The 17776-nt window shown below is 44.7% G+C and overlaps 1 protein-coding gene and 1 long non-coding RNA gene across 2 annotated transcripts; both read right to left on the bottom strand.

The window, feature by feature from the left end:
• Positions 1–5296: 5296 nt before the first annotated feature.
• Positions 5297–7775, bottom strand: LOC117870886. Its single transcript, XR_004644059.1, has 3 exons — positions 7688–7775; positions 6809–6961; positions 5297–5525 (listed from the first exon to the last, which is right to left on the bottom strand). It is a non-coding gene; the product is annotated as an uncharacterized LOC117870886 (long non-coding RNA).
• A 776-nt stretch (positions 7776–8551) lies between these two features.
• LOC117873778 (antigen WC1.1-like) lies at positions 8552–17765 on the bottom strand. Its single transcript, XM_034763570.1, has 4 exons — positions 17629–17765; positions 10831–10923; positions 9714–9797; positions 8552–8583 (listed from the first exon to the last, which is right to left on the bottom strand). The coding sequence occupies exons 1-4, from the start codon at positions 17723–17725 to the stop codon at positions 8552–8554; spliced, it is 306 nt and encodes a 101-aa protein (XP_034619461.1). The 5' UTR covers positions 17726–17765.
• Positions 17766–17776: the final 11 nt, after the last annotated feature.

Here is a 17776-nt window from a genome sequence, read left to right on the forward strand (position 1 = left end):
TGTGGGTCACGGTGGGATATTGTACCTGGGCAGGACACAACAGGAGTGTTTGGGATGAACCCCAGTTACATCCTAGGCAAGATGTAGGCCCCTGTCATATGTCTGCTAGGCTCCTGCAAACAGAACTCTAGGGTGGGAGCCATGAATATGTTGTGTCTGTTCATTTCTGGTGTCCTCACTGCTGTGTGGGGGAAATCATGGGGTGTTTGTCTACTAGCAGACTTTGGCCATGTCTTCTCTTTCTGCCCTCCCCACCCTCGACAGATTCTGTGCCAATGCCTCAGACAGCCCTGGGGGAATGTGCTTGCAGTTATATGGGGTGACACAGAGGCCCCTTGGTGGTTCCCGTCTCTGTTTTAACAACTCGTCAGGTCTGACACACTCACTAGACCTGACACACTGTTGTTATAATCTGGATCTGAAGGTGTCATGTAAGATATCATATACAAGCTGGTAATATCCTGGTGCCAAAAATCATTGTATGATATATGTACGGGGTGCGTACACAGAGTTATGGATATGTACTAGTGATCTAGAATTATGTTCTTAACATGTGTTTGGCAAGCAATACATAAGCCCAGTCTGCCCTAGACAAAGGAATGTGTATTTGCTTGTCTGACCAGCCAGGTTGTCAGGCTGAGACAATGAAGGTAAACTTACATGTAAGGTAAACAAAGTTAGAATGACTTGAAGCCTGGCCAGTAGGGCTAGCAGGCAACCAACAACCCACGCTCCCACCCAGCAGCAGTAATTGGGCTTCTTCCTGTGATCCACAAGTCGCAGAGGCTGAACACCACAGGAAATTCCGCCTTAAGTGATCTGACTGACAGTGGTTTTAGCAAACCCTGATTTGGTCATTGATCCTATATAAACCCCTGGGATAGAAAATAAGACGGAGAATATCTTATTGCCCTTATATAAATCCATTGTATGCCTACATCTTGAATACTGCATACAGATGTGGTCTCCTCATCTTAAAAAAGATATACTGGCACTAGAAAAGGTTCAGAGAAGGGCAACTAAAATGATTAGGGGTTTGGAACGTGTCCCATATGAGGAGAGATTACAGAGGCTAGGACTTTTCAGCTTGGAAAAAAGGAGACTAAGGGGGGATATGATAGAGGTATATAAAATCATGAGTGGTGTGGAGAAAGTGAATAAGGAAAAGTTATTTACTTGTTCCCATAATATAAGAACTAGGGGCCATTGAATGAAATTAATGGTCAGCAGGTTTAAAACAAATAAAAGGAAGTTCTTCTTCACACAGTGCACAGTCAACCTGTGGAACTCCTTGCCTGAGGAGGTTGTGAAGGCTAGAACTATAACAGGGTTTAAAAGAGAAATAAACAAATTCATGGAGGTTAAGTCCATTACTGGCTATTAGCCAGGATGGGTAAGGAATGGTGTCCCTAGCCTCTGTTTGTCACATGGTGGAGATGGATGGTGTAGACTTATTGGAAAACCTGGGAGGTGTCTAAAGGTCCCTTCCCCGCCTAGCGGGAGGGATCACTGGACCCAGGAACCAAGTGATTATGGGGGGACAACTAATAAATAACAGGGAGCGAAGTGAAGGTAATAGGTTCAAAATGAGGGTACCAGATGGGGACACTGAGCAGAGAACCCCGGACAGCAACCACTGGTCCTCGAAGGTGTCGAGGAAGCCAGTGGACACTGCCAGGTGGAACTCTGCCTGGATACATGAGACGAGGGAGGAATGGAAATAGGCCCCATAGTCGCAGAGCACCCCCTAATCCAGCATCCTCCTCCTGGTAGTGTAGATGGAGAGTTTGGCCAGGGCCAGGAGGAGGTTGACGAGGAGGTCTCGTGACTTCGTGGGGGCACGGATGGGGTGGGCAAAAAGGAACAGGTGCGGGGAAAAGTGCAGTCAGAACCTCAACAAGAGGTTCTGGAGAAGCAGGAATACGGGCTGCAACCTGGTGCATTCGAGATAGGCATGCGCCAGGTTCTCCCTCATGCTGCAGAAGGGGCAGGGCCGGCTCTGGCTTTTTTGCCGCCCCAGGCAAAAAAGCCTCCCGCCGCCCCCCAGTGGGGAGCGCGGCAGGGGAGGGCGCCGAGCCTGGCTGCGGCCCCGCTCTCCCTGGCTGGCTGGAGCGCCACGGGGAGGGCAGCGAGCCCGGCTGGGGCCCCACTCTCCCTGACAGGCCGGAGCGCCGGGAGGAGGGTGGCGAGCCCGGCCGCGGCCCCGCTTTCCCCGGCCGGCCAGAGCGCCTGGAGGAGGGCGGCGAGCCCGCTGTGGCTCCGCTCTCCCTGGGTGAGCGCCGCCCCCCTCCAGGTGCTGCCCCAAGCACATGCTTGGTAGGCTGGTGCCTGGAGCCAGCCCTGGGTCCCCAACATGGGCCCTGATACCTGGTATTGCCCCTCAGCCTGATTCCTGGCTCTGACTCCAGTTTGACTCTTGACCCCGATACTGACTCTGACCCCTGGCTTCAGTTCTGAGATCCCAAGCTCCTGCCATTAGTCTTGCTTATCTTTGTCCAGGATCCTGGCACTATCAAGCTAACCAGCAGGGAGAAGACTGTATATCTTCTACACCCAGCAGAGGAAAGGAACTCTATTTGGGGATATACTTCAGATGAATACATACCAAAGATTTATTAGACTATAAAGAGAAGGGGAGAGAACACCTAAGTTATTCCTCATCTGAGGAGTCAAAGAAACCAAGCACTTTCAGCTCTGTGTGTTGGGCCCTGGCTAAAGAATGAGTCAGTCATACTGGAGGGGTGTGATGAGAGAAACTTCTTTGAACAAGACACTCAAGTTTCTTAAGCTGAATTTTAGTCTTTGAACTGTCTTTCTACTTTCATTTCCTTGTAACTGTTTCTCTCCTTATTCCTTATACTTGGTATCACTTAAACCTATGTCCTTTTGTTATTTTACTCTGCCCATAAACCATCTCAGTGCTTTGATTGAAGTGGAGAGTTTGTCGAGCCCAGTTAACTTGATAAGCTCTTGTGTACTGTCTCTTAAAAGGAGCAGCAAACTTGACAAGGTTTTGTAGGCGCTCCAGTAAGAGGGACTGAGCAGTGCATAGAGAGAGGTTTTGTGGGGAGAACTGGGGGCTGGAAGCATTGTTGAAGTCACCCTGCAAAGAGTAACTGGGTGGAGCAAGCCAGGATGTGAACTTCAGGCTTGTCTGCTGGCTGTTGGTTTCAGGGCTGTGAGCCAAAGCAGCAAAGCATTTAAGGAACCCAGAGATGCAAGGTAGGTGTTGATTGAACCCCTTACCAGCCTGGGTGAACCCTGAAGCATCACACATGGCTAAGTTACCCACTTCTCTGTGGCTCAGCTCCTCACCTGTACACAGGGGATAGTGATATTTATGTGATTCACAGGGTTGTTGTGAGGGAAAACTGATGAATGTCTGGGAGATGCTCAAATATTACAGTGACGGTGGCTGTATGAGTACCTAGATCGTTCAGTTGCTCGATATTGTAAAACTCATCCAGGATGCTTATTTACTTGTGTATACTTCTGTTGAGGGGGGGTGTACCTTGATGGGTTATCTCACAAGAGAGATTCATATTTGACTTTCAAGGCTTAGAAAGGACCATTATGATCATCTAGTCTGACTTCTTGAATAACACAGATTTCACCCAGTAATTCTGACATCAAGCCCATAATTTCTGGTCCAACTAAAGCATATCTTTTCGAAAGAGAACCAGGAAAGCGAGCTGCAATTTTTTCCAATGGAATGTTTTTTTTTTCCCCATCAGAAAATGCTTATTCCACAAAATGGAAACACTTTGAAGGAAGTATTGATTTTGTGAACATTTCTGAGAGGAAATTATTGAAATGTTTCATTTTACTTTTTTTACTTTTAAATTGCAATATCACACCACACAACATATCATATCCACAGTCACATATAGACACCCAACACAATCCTTTACCACACATCATCCACATCGCACCAAACACATACACAACATACAAACACCTCACCATCAGACACCTACATCATCACATGCAACACCCCACTATCACAGACCCCATACAAAACACATAACACAACACCACCACACAGATACAAACACACACCACCACTATGTGCCACACCCACAATGCACCATGCAACGTAAGAGTGAAAATGGTACAAAGATGCCTTCTTTAAACAAAGGTGAGCAAATCTAACCTTATCTTAAACAAAGCATTTCAACCTTCTCTTAGAATATCATCTCAGTCCTTAACTTCAAAGTATTTAAGCCCAGTTCCAGAGAGGTATTTAAGCTCCATTGAAATCAATGGACGTTAGGGGGCCTAAATGCCTCTGAGGATCTGAGCCTCTAAGATTTGGGCCTGTGACAAAGGAAAGAAAGATTGTCCCTCAGGCACAGTGGAGCCGTCTCCTGCCAGAGGAAGCTCATTTGTTCAGGAGACCGTTTTCTTGCTGGTTGATTAAGACTCTGGACCCGACTCCCACAGGATCACAAATCACCTGAACCCTCTTTCTGTTTCACTTGAAAATGACCTTCTAAAACCTGCCTTCACTAATGTAAGCTCATAGCAGGTCATACAATAAAACCACAAATAACCCTCCATAAGAATCCATATGCACTTTCCCCAGGGGGAGGGATGGAGAACGAACCATATGTGATGGAAGAAAATCATGCCACTTAATGCACCTCTTTAAGATGCTCTGGTGCCACAGTGATGGGCATAGTATCAGAATTTGCAGGGCAGAGAAGAGGTTAGGAGCCTCTTTTCACTAATCATGTATGTGTGTGTGTGTGTGTGTGCGCGCGCGTGTGTGTGTGTGCATGGGTGTATTAAGGTACCTGTAAATAACCTCCCATTTATCCTCCTGGATTTCAGAGGTAAGTCTGGAGTCTGGATTGGGGGTTAGGGCCCCTCTCTGGAGTTAGTGAGAAACCCAGCAACAAAATATTCCTGTTACCACACCCCTGATAGAACATTCACTCTCAGTGCAGTGCCCATCCTGGAGTCGGCGATACCCGAGAAGTGACATTTTAACATTATTACTTTTGGGTGATTCAGTCTCCTTCTCTCTCCCTGCTGGTCCCCTTGGAGCCACCCAACAGACCTCACGAGAGAAACATCAACCCTGGAACAGATCTTCAAAAAGGGTTTAATAAGAAAAAGCAAAAATTCACGATGAAGAAATGTTAGGAACACAATATCAGGGAAGTTCCAGACTGTCTGATCAATGGGAAGTTACAGGGGAAAATCACAGCCCCTGTCTCAGTCACACTTACATTTCTTGCATCTAAGCAAACTGCAATAAAAAAAGCTAATTGAAGTAGTTCCCAGGCAGGGATTTTCTCTGATACCTCCATGGGTGAATGTGCATTTGGGACAGGAAGAGTCTAACCATACAGCATCTACATCCTCACAGGATACTTGATCTGAACCCAGCTGTTCTTATATTCATGTCCCAGAGGCACCATCATCAACATCATCATAACCCAGGTCATGAGGAGGTGGGGACAGGGCGTCCCTCTCAGCCCCAGAGGCCCCTTCACTTCTTAGCGAGTGCAGACTCCAGCCTAAAAATAGCAAGGAGGTCACATTGCAGTAAATGTATCCATTCTCCACCCATGTGCACTCACATAATGGGTGGGCAACATACAGCATGGGCTGTGAATCAGCCCCTGCCCACAGTTCCTCTGAGTGGGCATCTGACTAGTTTAATCCATTATCTCTTTCTGTTCTTCAAAGAAAACATATGGGAACAGATTCTCTCTGTGCTGAGATCTCCCTGGTGCAGAAGTGTGGGGATGGCAGTGAGCTGGTGACGACTCCCTGATAAGCCACTAGGGGCTGCTGTAACTCCTGACAGCTGATATAGTTCCTGGTGGCTGGAGTAGGGTGGGGGCCCTAGCCCATGGGACATGCCTGGGCATCACAGATCTCACCTGCCCACACAATGCTTGTTTGCATGTTATTGCCATCAAGACCAAAGAAATGCACATTTCATCCCTGGGCCCCAGGTCTGATTCTATCCTAAAAGGGACATTTACATATAGAAGAGAGTGATTTCAAACCTGAAGTTGGGCCAGTAACCAACTCCACAGCAGGGCCCTGCTCTTCCCATTACCATCCAGGGCACTGACACCTGGTTTGGGGAAAGGAACTTTGGCCCTGATCCTGCCAATGGTCACATGCAACTTTGCTGATTTGGACAGTCCCACGAATAGTCTTGCTAACTTTAATGTGAGTAGTGACAGATGGGATCTAGTATTTGTAGGATCAGGGACCTTATCTAGGAAATCTCTCTTTCTTGGTTTAAGTCCATTTAACTCCATTTAAAGGTCAGGGTGGGGATACACCTGGCAGTTTACAATGACTGTATTGCAGTGCAGTCACAGTGACCTCTAGCAGCCAGTAAAGGCTCTTCCAGGTGAGTTGCCAACAACAGAGATCCCAATACACAGGCCCAACAATCCCATCTGGAATTTCTATCTCAAACGTGTCCCCTCACTGGGAGAGGAGACTCCTCTCAACCACTGCTTTGGCCAAGATCGCTTCCTTGCTGCATAACCCACATTCCCAACTGTAGATTGTTCCTGTGGATCAGTCATTGAGAAACACAGACCTTTCCAGCATTGCCAACCCCAAGTGTTCAGAAATGAGGGGTCAGGCCTCAAATATCTTGAGTTTGGCTTACAAATAATGAGATTTAAACAATTGTTTTGGTTCGTTTCTCAGTTTTGTCTTGTGGTTTGAGGCTTTAGGTTAAATTCCAGAAACTGAAACTCTTAGAAAAACAAATATCAGGGGACTAATGAAAAAATGGTGACAATTGGCAACATTACATTTCCCCACTCACCAGTCTGATCATCTCTGTTCCTGTCACTGTCCCCATGGGCCCCAGGGACTTCCTGGGCACTCAGTCCAGAAGCAGGGTCATCTTCAGTGTTAGAAACTTCTCTGGCATCATCATAACTGTCCCATGGGGCACCTTCAGACAGGACAGGGACCTCTGAAATAAAGATTATAATTAATCATAATGAAAAGGGGCTTTCCACAGAATAGAGAAATAAACTACATGCCAGGTGTGGAGAATGAGGGATTTATGTATATTATTTCTTATGAATGTAATATACACCTCAGTTTACCTGTTTGATATTATCCTGCCAGACTGCATAGAGTTAAGAGTGCAAGGGACTATTTCATCAGGCCCTGGTGACTGGAAGACATCTATCTGGTCTAAGTAATTTTTAACTTATGCTTTCCCTATTGTAGCCTCTCATCTTACCTCATTTTCACTGGCATTTACTATGTTAGATGTCCATTTGCAACTAAACTTTTTGGTGAAAACTGAAACAAAGAAGTCATTTAGCACTTCAGCCATTTCTCCATTTTCTGTTATTGTTTTTCCCTCCTCATTGAGTAACAGGCCTACCCTGTCCTTGGTCTTCCTCTTGCTTCTAATATATTTGTATAATGTTATCTTGTTACCCTTTATGTCTCTAGTTAGTTTAATCTCATTTTGAACCTTGGACTTTCACATTTTGCCCCTACATACTTGTGTTTTTTGAGGGGTGCTGTTAATTGTGGAATGCCCCTCTCTGGCTCCAACCAGGCAAGTCTGGTTAATTCTTCCCAGCCCTAAGCTCAGGATCAAAGGGCAGACTAGAAAATGAAGTGGGGGTGGAGCAACAGTAGCCATGGAGTAATGTTTTCAGGAGATGGATTCACTGCTCACCTTGACCATCTGGAGTCTGGGGGATGTCACTTGATGCAGGTTCCTCCACATTATTGTAATCCAACTGAGAACCACCAGGGAAAGCTCCTTCTGGAACAGCAAACAGCACATTCAGCATCTCCTGAACACACCCATTTCCCCAGTAGGTTTTTAGTTCCCCATTAAAGACCTGTTGCCTTGGAGTTTGGGCTGTTTATCATGGAGTTTGTAGGAGAAGTCACAGGTGAACCAGGGTCAAAGTCATGGACAGTGTATGAGAATTTTGCCACCTTTAGTTCCTCATAAATAACAAAGGCCCAGCCCTGTCCCACTGTATCCAATAGCAATTTCGTCATGCCCTTCAATGGGATCAAGATCTGTGCTGGTGAGGCACTAACCCTGGACATATTGGAAGATAAAAGCTGCCACACCAGACACAACAGTTGTGAATCAAACTGAACTGTATAAAGGCATGCTTTAAAGTCTCTACTCCTGGGGGAATTCTGTGCTCCTGCAAGAGTGCAGAAAAACACCCCCACCCCCTGCAGATTCTCTTTACTTTCTGCAGAAAATGGTTTCTGTGGGGAAGCAATGAGAAACTGCACCAGTGTTCATTCACTTCTCCCCAGCAGAGCCCAGGCTTGTCTGTTCCGTCAGTTGTCAGAGAGGTAAATCACTTGCAGGGGGTGTCTGGGGATTCCATTGCAGATCAGGGATGTTAGTCTGAGCTGGGCGGTGGGGGGAAGAGGAGGACAGAGATGGAATTCCACCTCCCTCATCCCCAAAATGGAGCAGCAGGAGCTGGGTCAGATCCACCCCTGGAAACTTCCCCTGGCTGCAGAAAACTCTGCACCATGGTGGGTGGTGGGGATTGGAGGGGGCGATCTAGATGCAGGAGATGAAGCTTGGTGCGGGTTCTGGGGGGAGGAGGGGAAATGAGGTTTGGTGGGGGGGATGGGAGGACAGGGGGAGCAGCTCCCTGTACAGTGACTCCTCCCCCCTGCAACCAGAACCCCCTCCAGAGTCTCCCCTGCATCGGGGACCCCTGCACCCAGAACCCCCCAACCAAGCCCCCAAAATCAATTCCACACTCTCCCAAGCCTCACCCCCTGCATCAGGAGCCCCCCTCACACAGACCTCACCCAGAATCCCCCACTGAGCCCCCTCTGCACCTAAATCTCCACCCTCTCCGAGCCTCATCCCCTGCATTGGGAGCCCATTGCTTCTTGTCCTATCCACACCCGGACTCTCATCCCACTGAGCCCCAACCAGTTGCATCTGGACCCTCCTCCGCTGAGCCCTAACCATCTTCATTGGGACTCCCCTGCAGAGTCCCATTTCCCCTACACTCTGAACCCCACACCGAGCCTCTGTGCATCCAGATCGCACTCAGACCCCCTGCCAAGCTGCCTGCACCCAGATTGCGCCACACAGAACCCTGGTACTCTTGAGGGAATTATCCACCAAAAAAATTAAAAAATTAAAAATTGTGCAAAGTTCATATTTTATTTGTCAAAATAACACAGTAACACAACAACAATATAGTCACACCATTTTCAATTATTTTGGTAATTTATTTCAAAATACTTGTCAGCAAATAATGGTGTGATTATATTGTGTTATTTTGACAAAATATGCAGAATTTTGCAGAATTTTAAAATATTGTGTGAAGAATTTTTAACTTTTTGGTGCAGAATTCCCTCAGGAGTAAGTCTCTTCCTGTTATAAGGGGTAGATTATTCTGACTTGGGCTACATGCTCATGCTGGAGAGGCAGGGGGCTAAGATCACGAGGCACAGATCGGGGCTTCTTTAGTGATAGGTGCCAGCTGTTAAATTCAGATTCTTACATGTCAAGTGAATATTTCTGTATCCTATTCTCTGCAGTTTCTATCCTGGGAGAGGGCACCATGAGCAATGCAGAGAAAGGGTCAGGATTTGATCATACATTTCCATTAAGAGTTTGGACATACATCTTTGATGTGGAAATTAAATTCCCCATCTAGATGTGGGTGTCTGTCTTTGTATTCACCCCACTCCCTTGTTACCTTGTTCTGATGCAGGATCGTTTTCCCCCTCACTATCCCCGGTGTAATACTGCAGCTTCGACACTGAATCATCTGAAAAGGAGACTGGAGAGATGGTAAATGGGATGTTATCACAGTGACAGCAGCAAAACTGGCTGATGGGCAATGCATCCAGGTCCTGGAGCAGGATTTATGGTCTTGGTATTTTTCTCCTTCTAGAGAAGATGCTGAATTCCAGCAACTGACACTGACTTTCCAAGAGAAATATCGTGTGTGTGTGTGTGTGTGTGTGTGTGTGTGTGTGTGTGTGTGTGTGTGTGTGTGTGTGTTAAATGTGACTTTGGGGTGGATAAAATCAGATTGGGAAGATGCTGGGAACAGCCATATTGACCTCATGAGGTGAGGGAGGGACTGAGTGAGCCCTTTAACATGGGATCCTTGACTGCTGTGGATTTAATTTGAATCCTTCTCATTAAGTGGGGAGCCTGTTTTCATTCATACGCAGGCTGTAAGAATTGGTTTAGAGAGGAATGTTTTTCTCCTCCTCCTGAATGTTGCTACTTCATAGCCTTCTCCAGCAGAAAATCATGGCTCAGGCTGCTGGTCTTTGAAAGGTCCAGACCTCCTCAGACATGGATGTGACTCCTGCTTTGTTAAGCAAGATACTTCCCCTCCCCTGCCTTGCTGCCAGAGTAGGCCACATCCCTCCAAGGGTCAAAGCCTGTTATCTACTCCTGCCATTAGTGAATAGGGATCTAAGAAGTAGCCTCAAGGAGATGCACTGACCATGCTCAGAGAGCCTGACAATGTGCTAAACCGAGAGCAGCATCTTCCCAATTGATTGACATTGAGTCAAAATGGTGTAAACAGACAGGTTGCTGACCCATAACTAGTTACCCTTCAAGGCTGCAGGATGTACAGATGGGACTGACTGTCCTCAGAATGGGGCTAGAAGAGTCTGCTTGGGAGGAAACTCATTCATTTGAATCCAGTAACTGGCAGGTCTCTCCACAGACCCAGCTCCAGCAGCCATCCAGGACTCTCAGGGCTGAAGGCTGCAGAGATTTAGCTCTGAGTCAGAGTATTAGGATGGGAAGTGCATTGGAGATTTGCTCCCTGTTAGGAATGACACACAGACCTGAGCGACCAAACATCTGCTTCTTTCTCATCAGGTTATAATCGATCTCCTCATACACAGCCTCAGAGAAAGGGTCCAAGGATCTTCTGGAGCCTGAAAACAAAGGACAAGGTTTGCACAGGGTCAGAAACTAGGGATGGGAAACCCTATGAGATCATCCAGCCCCTGCCCCTGGGCCCAGCACACTCCCACTGCTCTGTCCAATCTAGATTTGAACGTCTCAGGTGACAGGGACAATGCCCCTTTGATGTTTGTTCTATTGGCTATTTCACTGTCATTAAGTTTATCTTGATATTCAGCCTTTATGGTCCCTTGATAAATGTGTCCTGCAACTCCTAGTAGCACCCAAAATCATACCTCTTCCATCCTTGTGCTTACACCTATGGGCAAAATAGTACTTACATATTTATGTACTGCCTAGAGACTATCTGGGGAATAATTAGCTACTATTTGTGCAGTGCTTTAACAATGGAAAGTGCTATCTACATAAGGGTTCATCCACACTGCAATCTGGAGGTGTGATTGCAGCACTGCATGAGTAAACACACCTGAACTAGCTTTCACTGCTATTGTTATACCACCTAGGTTTCACCTACTAGCATGTCAGGCTTCTGTAGTAGATACGGACTGGCTACAGAGCTTTCCTTCCAGAGAGATACTCACTGCATGTGTACATCATAAGATCTTTTAATACTCTGCCAAATATAGCTGATGTTAGTTGAAAAAAAACTTATGCCACCTATTGTCTGAACAGTATAATACAGTTAAGCATTCCTTTAAGTATTCCACTTTAAGTTCTACATTCCTACCATTTACAAAATTTAAACTATCATGCTATCATTGTAGTTCAGTATGAATCAGTCTATTAAGTGTCTGTCTCTCAATCGTACTTGTTTTCTAATTACCCGACCCAAGCACATAACAACATGGTCATCCAGCTGTACATTAGTTGCAATAACTGGCTACAGGTGGTTTGGAATCCTTGAATCATCTTCTTATTATGCATCCACCATCTGTAGAGTTTGGTTTGTTGATTGTTGTTTCTGAGGAATAAACTGTATGTGTTGATGGTTTCTGTTGAACTCTCCACTGTTGGTCACAATCACATTTGATCTGAGTACTGAATTATTTTTCTTTGAGACAGCTAGAGTTGTCCATTCTTTTCCTCCACCCAATTTGGCATGAACACAGTCACCAGATTCTAGACTCAGAAGTTATCTGAGTGACATCTGTTTTAAAAGTGTTCCTGAGCTCTTTCAGCCTTTTTATCCGATTTGGCTACTCTCTTCATATAGATTCTTTTCTAAAGTTGGAACTGTAGTTCTGAGTTTTCTTCCTATCAGGAGTTGTACTGGACCACATCAACACCTGCTATCCCCATATTCACTGGGTAAATGTCACTGTAGGATGGGAGGCAGAGACAAAGTTTCTTGACACTTGACATGACTGCTCCTTAGAGCAGTTAGTCCTGGAACCCACAAGGGGAGAGGCAATTTTTTATTTAGTCCTAACTGGAGCACTGGTCCAAGAGGTGAATATAGCTGGACCACTTGGTAATAGTGACCATAATAAAATTAAATTAAATATCCCTGTGGTGGAAAAAACCTCACAGCAGCCCAACACGGTAGCATTTAATTTCACAAAAAATGAGGAAGTTAGTTAAGCAGAAATTAAAAGGTACAGCACCAAAAGTGAAATCCCTGCAAACTGCATGGAAACTTTTTAAAGACACCATAATAGAGGCTCAATTTAAATGTATACCCCAAATTAAGAAACATAGTAAGAGAACCAAAAAAAAATGCCACCATGGCTAAACAACAAAGTAAAAGAAGCAATGAGAGGCAAAAAGGCATCCTTGAGAAAGTAGAAGTTAAATCCTAGTGAGGAAAATAGAAAGGAGCATAAACTCTGCAAGTCAAGTGTAAAAATATAATTAGGAGGCCAAAAAGAATTTGAAGAACAGCTAGCCAAAGACTCAAAAAGTAACAGCAACATTTTTTTTAAAGTACACCAGAAGCAGAAAGCCTGCTAAACAACCAGTGGGACCACTGAACGATTGAGATGCTAAAGGAGCATTCAAGGATGATAAGACCATTGCAGAGAAACTAAATGAATTCTTTGCATTGGTCTTCATGGCTGAGGATGTGAGGGAGATTCCCAAACCTGAGCCACTCTTTTTAGGTGACAAATCTGAGGAACTGTCCCAGATTGAGGTGTCGTTAGAGGAGGTTTTGGAACAAATTGATAAACTAAACAGCAATAAGTGACCAGGACCAGATGGCATTCACCCAAGAGTTCTGAAGGAACTCAAATGTGAAATTGCAGAACTACCAACTGTAGTCTGTAACCTATCATTTAAATCAGCTTCTGTACCAGATGACCGAAGGATAGCTAGTGTGAGACCAATTTTTTTAAAAAGCTACAGAGGTGATCCAGACAATTACAGGCCTAACTTCAGTACTGGGCAAACTGGTTGAAGTGTTAGTAAAGAACAGAATCATCAGACACATAGATGAACATGATTTGTTGGGGAACAGTCAAAATGGTTTTTCTAAAGGGAAATCATGCCTCACCAATCTACTAGAATTTTTTGAGCGTGTCAATAAGCATGTGGACATGAGTGATCCAGTGGATATAGTGTACTTCGATTTTCAGAAAGCCTTTGACAAGGTTGCTCACCAAAGGCTCATAAGCAAAGTAAGATGTAATGACATGAGGGAAGGACCTCTCATGGATCGGTAACTGGTTAAAAGATACAAAACAAAAGGTAGGAATAAATGGTAAGTTTTCAGAATGGAATGAAGAGAGGTAAATAGTGGTGTCCCCCAGGGGTCTGTACTGGGACTAGTACTATTCAACATAATCATAAATGATTTGGAAAAAGGGGTAAACAGTGAGGTGGCAAAATCTGCAGAGGATACAAAACTACTCAAGATAGTTAAGCCCAAAGCAGACTGCGAAGAGTTACAAAGGGATCTCACAAAAACGGGGTGCCTGGGCAACAAAATGACAGATGAAATTCAATATTGATAAATGCAAAGTAATACACATTGGAGAACATACTCCCCACTCTACATATACAATGATGGGGTCTAAATTAGCTGTTACCGCACAAGAAAGATCTTGGAATCATTGTGGATAGTTCTCTGAAAACATGCACTCAATGTGCAGCGGCAGTCAAAAAAGCTAACAGAATGTTAGGAATTATTAAGAAAGGGATAGATAATAAGACAGAAAATATCATATTGCCTCTATATAAATCCATGATACACCCACATCTTGAATACTATATGCAGATGCGGTCACTCCATCTCAAAAAAGATATATTGGAATTGGAAAAGGTACAGAAAAGGGCAACAAAAATGATTAGGGCTATGGAACAGCTTCCGTTTGGGGAGAGATTAATAAGACTGTGACTTTTCAGCTTGGAAAAGAGATGACAAAGTGGGAGATATGATTGAGGTCTATATAATCATGACTGGTGTGGAGAAAGTAAATAAGGAAGTGTTACTTAGTCCTTCTTATAACTCAAGAACATGGGGTCACCAAATGAAATTTATAGGCAGCGGGTTTAAAACAAAGGGAAGTATTTCTTCACACAACTCACAGTCAACCTGTGGAACTCTTTGCCAGAGGATGTTGTGAAGGGCAAGTCTATAACAGGGTTCAAAAAAGAAATAGATAAATTCATGGAGGATAGGTCCTTCAATGGCTATTAACCAAGATGGGCAGGCATGGTGTCCCTAGCCTCTGTTTGCCAGAGGTTGGGAGTGGGCATCAGGGGATCGGTCACTTGGTGATTGCCTGTTCTGTTCATTCCCTCTGGGGCACCTGGCATTGGTCACTGTTAGAAGACAGGATACTGGGCTAGATGAACCTTTGGTTGATCCATTATGGCCATTCTTATGTTCTTATGGCACAAAATTGTCACCAGTTTCTAGACACAGCAGTTCTCTTACTGAGTGACAACTGTTGTAAAAGTGTTCCTACACTCTTTTTTTGCCTTTTTTAATCCAATTGGCTACTCTCTTCACATCTGGCCACTTTGGAGATAGATTCCTTTCTAAAGTTGGAACAGTAGTTCTGAGTTGTCTTCCCATCAGGAGTTGTGCTGGACCACATCCAGTAGCTGCTATTTATGCTGATCTGTAACTCAGAAGAGCAAGGAATGGCTCTTCCTATTGCAGGATTTTTTGGCTGTCTGTACAGGTCTCTCAGCCTCTCTATTTGCTTATGGGTAATGTGGACTGTTAGTAATATGATCATACTCATATTTTGTTTAGAATGACATTCTCCTGCAGTGAATTGTGGTCCATTGTTTATCACTAGTTGTTCTGGAATACCGAAATAAACAAAGGTGGATTGTAGTTTTTCAATAACACTGTGAAATGTTTTGTCTTTCAAGTATATTATTTCTATATACGTGGAAAAATAGTCCACTACAGTCAGAGAATGATATCCTCTGAATTCGCATAAACCTGCAGCTAGCTTCTTCCAAGTTCTGTCTGGTATTTGTACACTGTATAGTTCAGCATTGTCTCTTGAGTTTATTTTTACTGGATAGCCTTTCAAAAATCCAGTATCAACAAATCCTTTGTGAAGCTCTTCCACCTTTCTCACTAGGCCCATAATGGTGGGGCAGAGAAGGTTGTTGATCTTTGATGCTTTGATCACATGTACTCTGAATGCAAAGCTTTTGTCTTGGTAAGTTGTTTCTGTGGTAAACTGGCCCATGCAATCAGAATGCCTCCAAGGCTAGTCAGAGCTGTGTCAGGTGACTTCAGCTCTGGGACGGGCCGAAGGTTATTTTCAGTCCCTTCTGAGATGACTTTGACATTTTCTCTTGAGTCAATTTTAAAGTCAATAGCCTTTCTCTGAATATTCAGTTTCACTCTCCAGACAGGCTCCATATCTTCACACATGATTAGGGCTCTACTATATTCAAGGTCTATTTTGATAAATTTCATGGCCATAGGGTTTTCAAATGGGTCAATTTCTCATTTTCAGCTGTTTACATCTGAAATTTTATGGCATTGTAACCATGGGGGATCAAACCCAAAGGGTACCTGGAAGTGGGTCTGATCTCCCTCGCTCTTCCCCTCTCCTCCCAGAGCTGCCATGCAAGGGAAGAAAAAGTCCTGTCTCTCCCCAATCCAGCAGGAACTCACAGCTAGGAGCTCATTGGCAGGAGCACTTCCAGGAACAGGGATATTGGACCCACCCCCACAAGTCTTCTCCAGCTGCAGAAACCTCCATTTCTGGTCAGGGAGCTTCCTGCAGCAGGGGGAGGCACTCGGATGTGGGGCTGATCCCCCCTGAGAGAGAGAGCGGACATGCAGGGGAAGGACAAGTCCTCTCCCTCCCAGCCCAGCCCAGACTTGCAGCTAGGAGCCCCCTGACTGGGGTGCTCTCAGCAGCAAGCGGGAGATAGGATTTCACGGAGAAGGGTTTATTTCACGGTCTGACACACATTTTTCACAGCCGAGAAATTGGTAGGGCCCTACATATTATAGATCTCAGAAACAATGGCTCTTGATTGTCTGTAATATGAATCAACTCCCTGACTACTTTGATGCAGCAAACAACAGCAAAATGTCCATGTTTTGTGCATTTATTAAATCCTGAGCCTTTGGGTGGACATTCCTCATCTCTTGGGATATGAATTTGTCCTCATCTTATGCATTTAGGCTGTAAGGCTTTTGTAATTGCTTGGAATTCAACCTTCTTAGCCTGGGAGTTCTGTCTCCTTACCTAAGCAGTCTTATGGGAATTACTTGCATTTATTAACAGCTTCTTTCTTTCAAGCTGGTTTCTTGTTTTTCAAGTTTGGCAAGTTGCTTTGGGTTTTGCTGTCTAATCAGCTCAGACTGCTTTTCTTTTTGAATAGCACTGTGTAGGGTGAAGTCTGTTTTTAATTGTAGCTGCTGTGAAAGATTTTTATTTGTTAACCCAAAAACCACTACTAGTCTGTCTCTGATATTTTCATATTTTTCTGTTCCAAAATCACAGTTTTCAGCCAATGCATGCAGAGCTCTAATAAACCATTCAACATTTTCCCCTAGTCCTTGAATTCTCTGGTGAAAACATTCACTTTCATAAACCACATTTCTCTGAGGTATAAAGTATGCATTAAACTCATCTAGAACCCTTTCGTGGTTGTCTTCATGGCAGTCTTGATTAAAATCATAGGATTTAAAGTTATGCTCTGCCTGCTTCCTCATAGAATAAATTAAAGAGCATACTTGTATATCTTCAGTTTCCTTGCATAATTTTGTAGCAATTTGAAATCTTGCAAAATGTTGATTCTAGTCTGTCCATTGTGAAGGTTTATCTAAGCTGAAGTTCTCTGGGGCAATGGAAAGGGGGATATTGATGAGATCCTGCAACCCCTGTTTTTTTTTTTTTTTTTTTTGTCTGCAACTTCTGTTGCTGTTTTCCTTCTGTTCTTGTTCTCCTCTGGCACTGCTGAACTTTGGACACCATGTCATCTACACCTTTTACAAGTAGGTGGCAGGGCTGCTATTAGCTGGTCAGACTTCTGTACCACTCATGGACCAGCTATAGAGCTTCCTTCCTATATAGATTCATGCCAGATGTGTTCTCTATAAGATCCCTTTAATGCTCTTCATGGCATGGCTGAGGTTAGTTTAAATAAATTGCAACATACAGCAACACCTTGTAGCCGAACAGCATAATACAGTTTAGTCTTCCATTATACTGCCAATGCCCCTCTCCTCAGCTACAGCTCCTCCTGCTATTTCAGAGGCATTTCACTCAGTGGCACCAAGAAGGACCCACCTCTGCGCTGTGCCCTGGCACTTTGCACCTGTGCCCCCAGGATGATTAAGACCAGGCAGAGCAGGGCCCCCAGGATAATGCAGATGACCACGGGCATCGTGACTCTCCCACTGTCAGTCAGAGGGCGGCGTGGGGGAGCTGGATGGAA

This window comes from Trachemys scripta, chromosome 1 (genome assembly GCF_013100865.1).
Source record: "Trachemys scripta elegans isolate TJP31775 chromosome 1, CAS_Tse_1.0, whole genome shotgun sequence".
Taxonomy (NCBI): domain Eukaryota; kingdom Metazoa; phylum Chordata; order Testudines; family Emydidae; genus Trachemys; species Trachemys scripta.

What these genes read in the sequence shown, in the direction of transcription:
- LOC117873778 (XM_034763570.1), bottom strand. Translation starts at nt 17,725, where the DNA reads ATGCCCGTGGTCATCTGCATTATCCTGGGGGCCCTGCTCTGCCTGGTC. An exon ending in TGCCAGGGCACAGCGCAGAG is followed by an intron (nt 10,924 to 17,628) that starts GTGGGTCCTTCT and finishes CTTTGTTTTCAG; the next exon opens with GCTCCAGAAGATCCTTGGAC. An exon ending in CGATCCTGCATCAGAACAAG is followed by an intron (nt 8,584 to 9,713) that starts GTAACAAGGGAG and finishes TCCTCCCCCCAG; the next exon opens with AACCCGCACCAAGCTTCATC.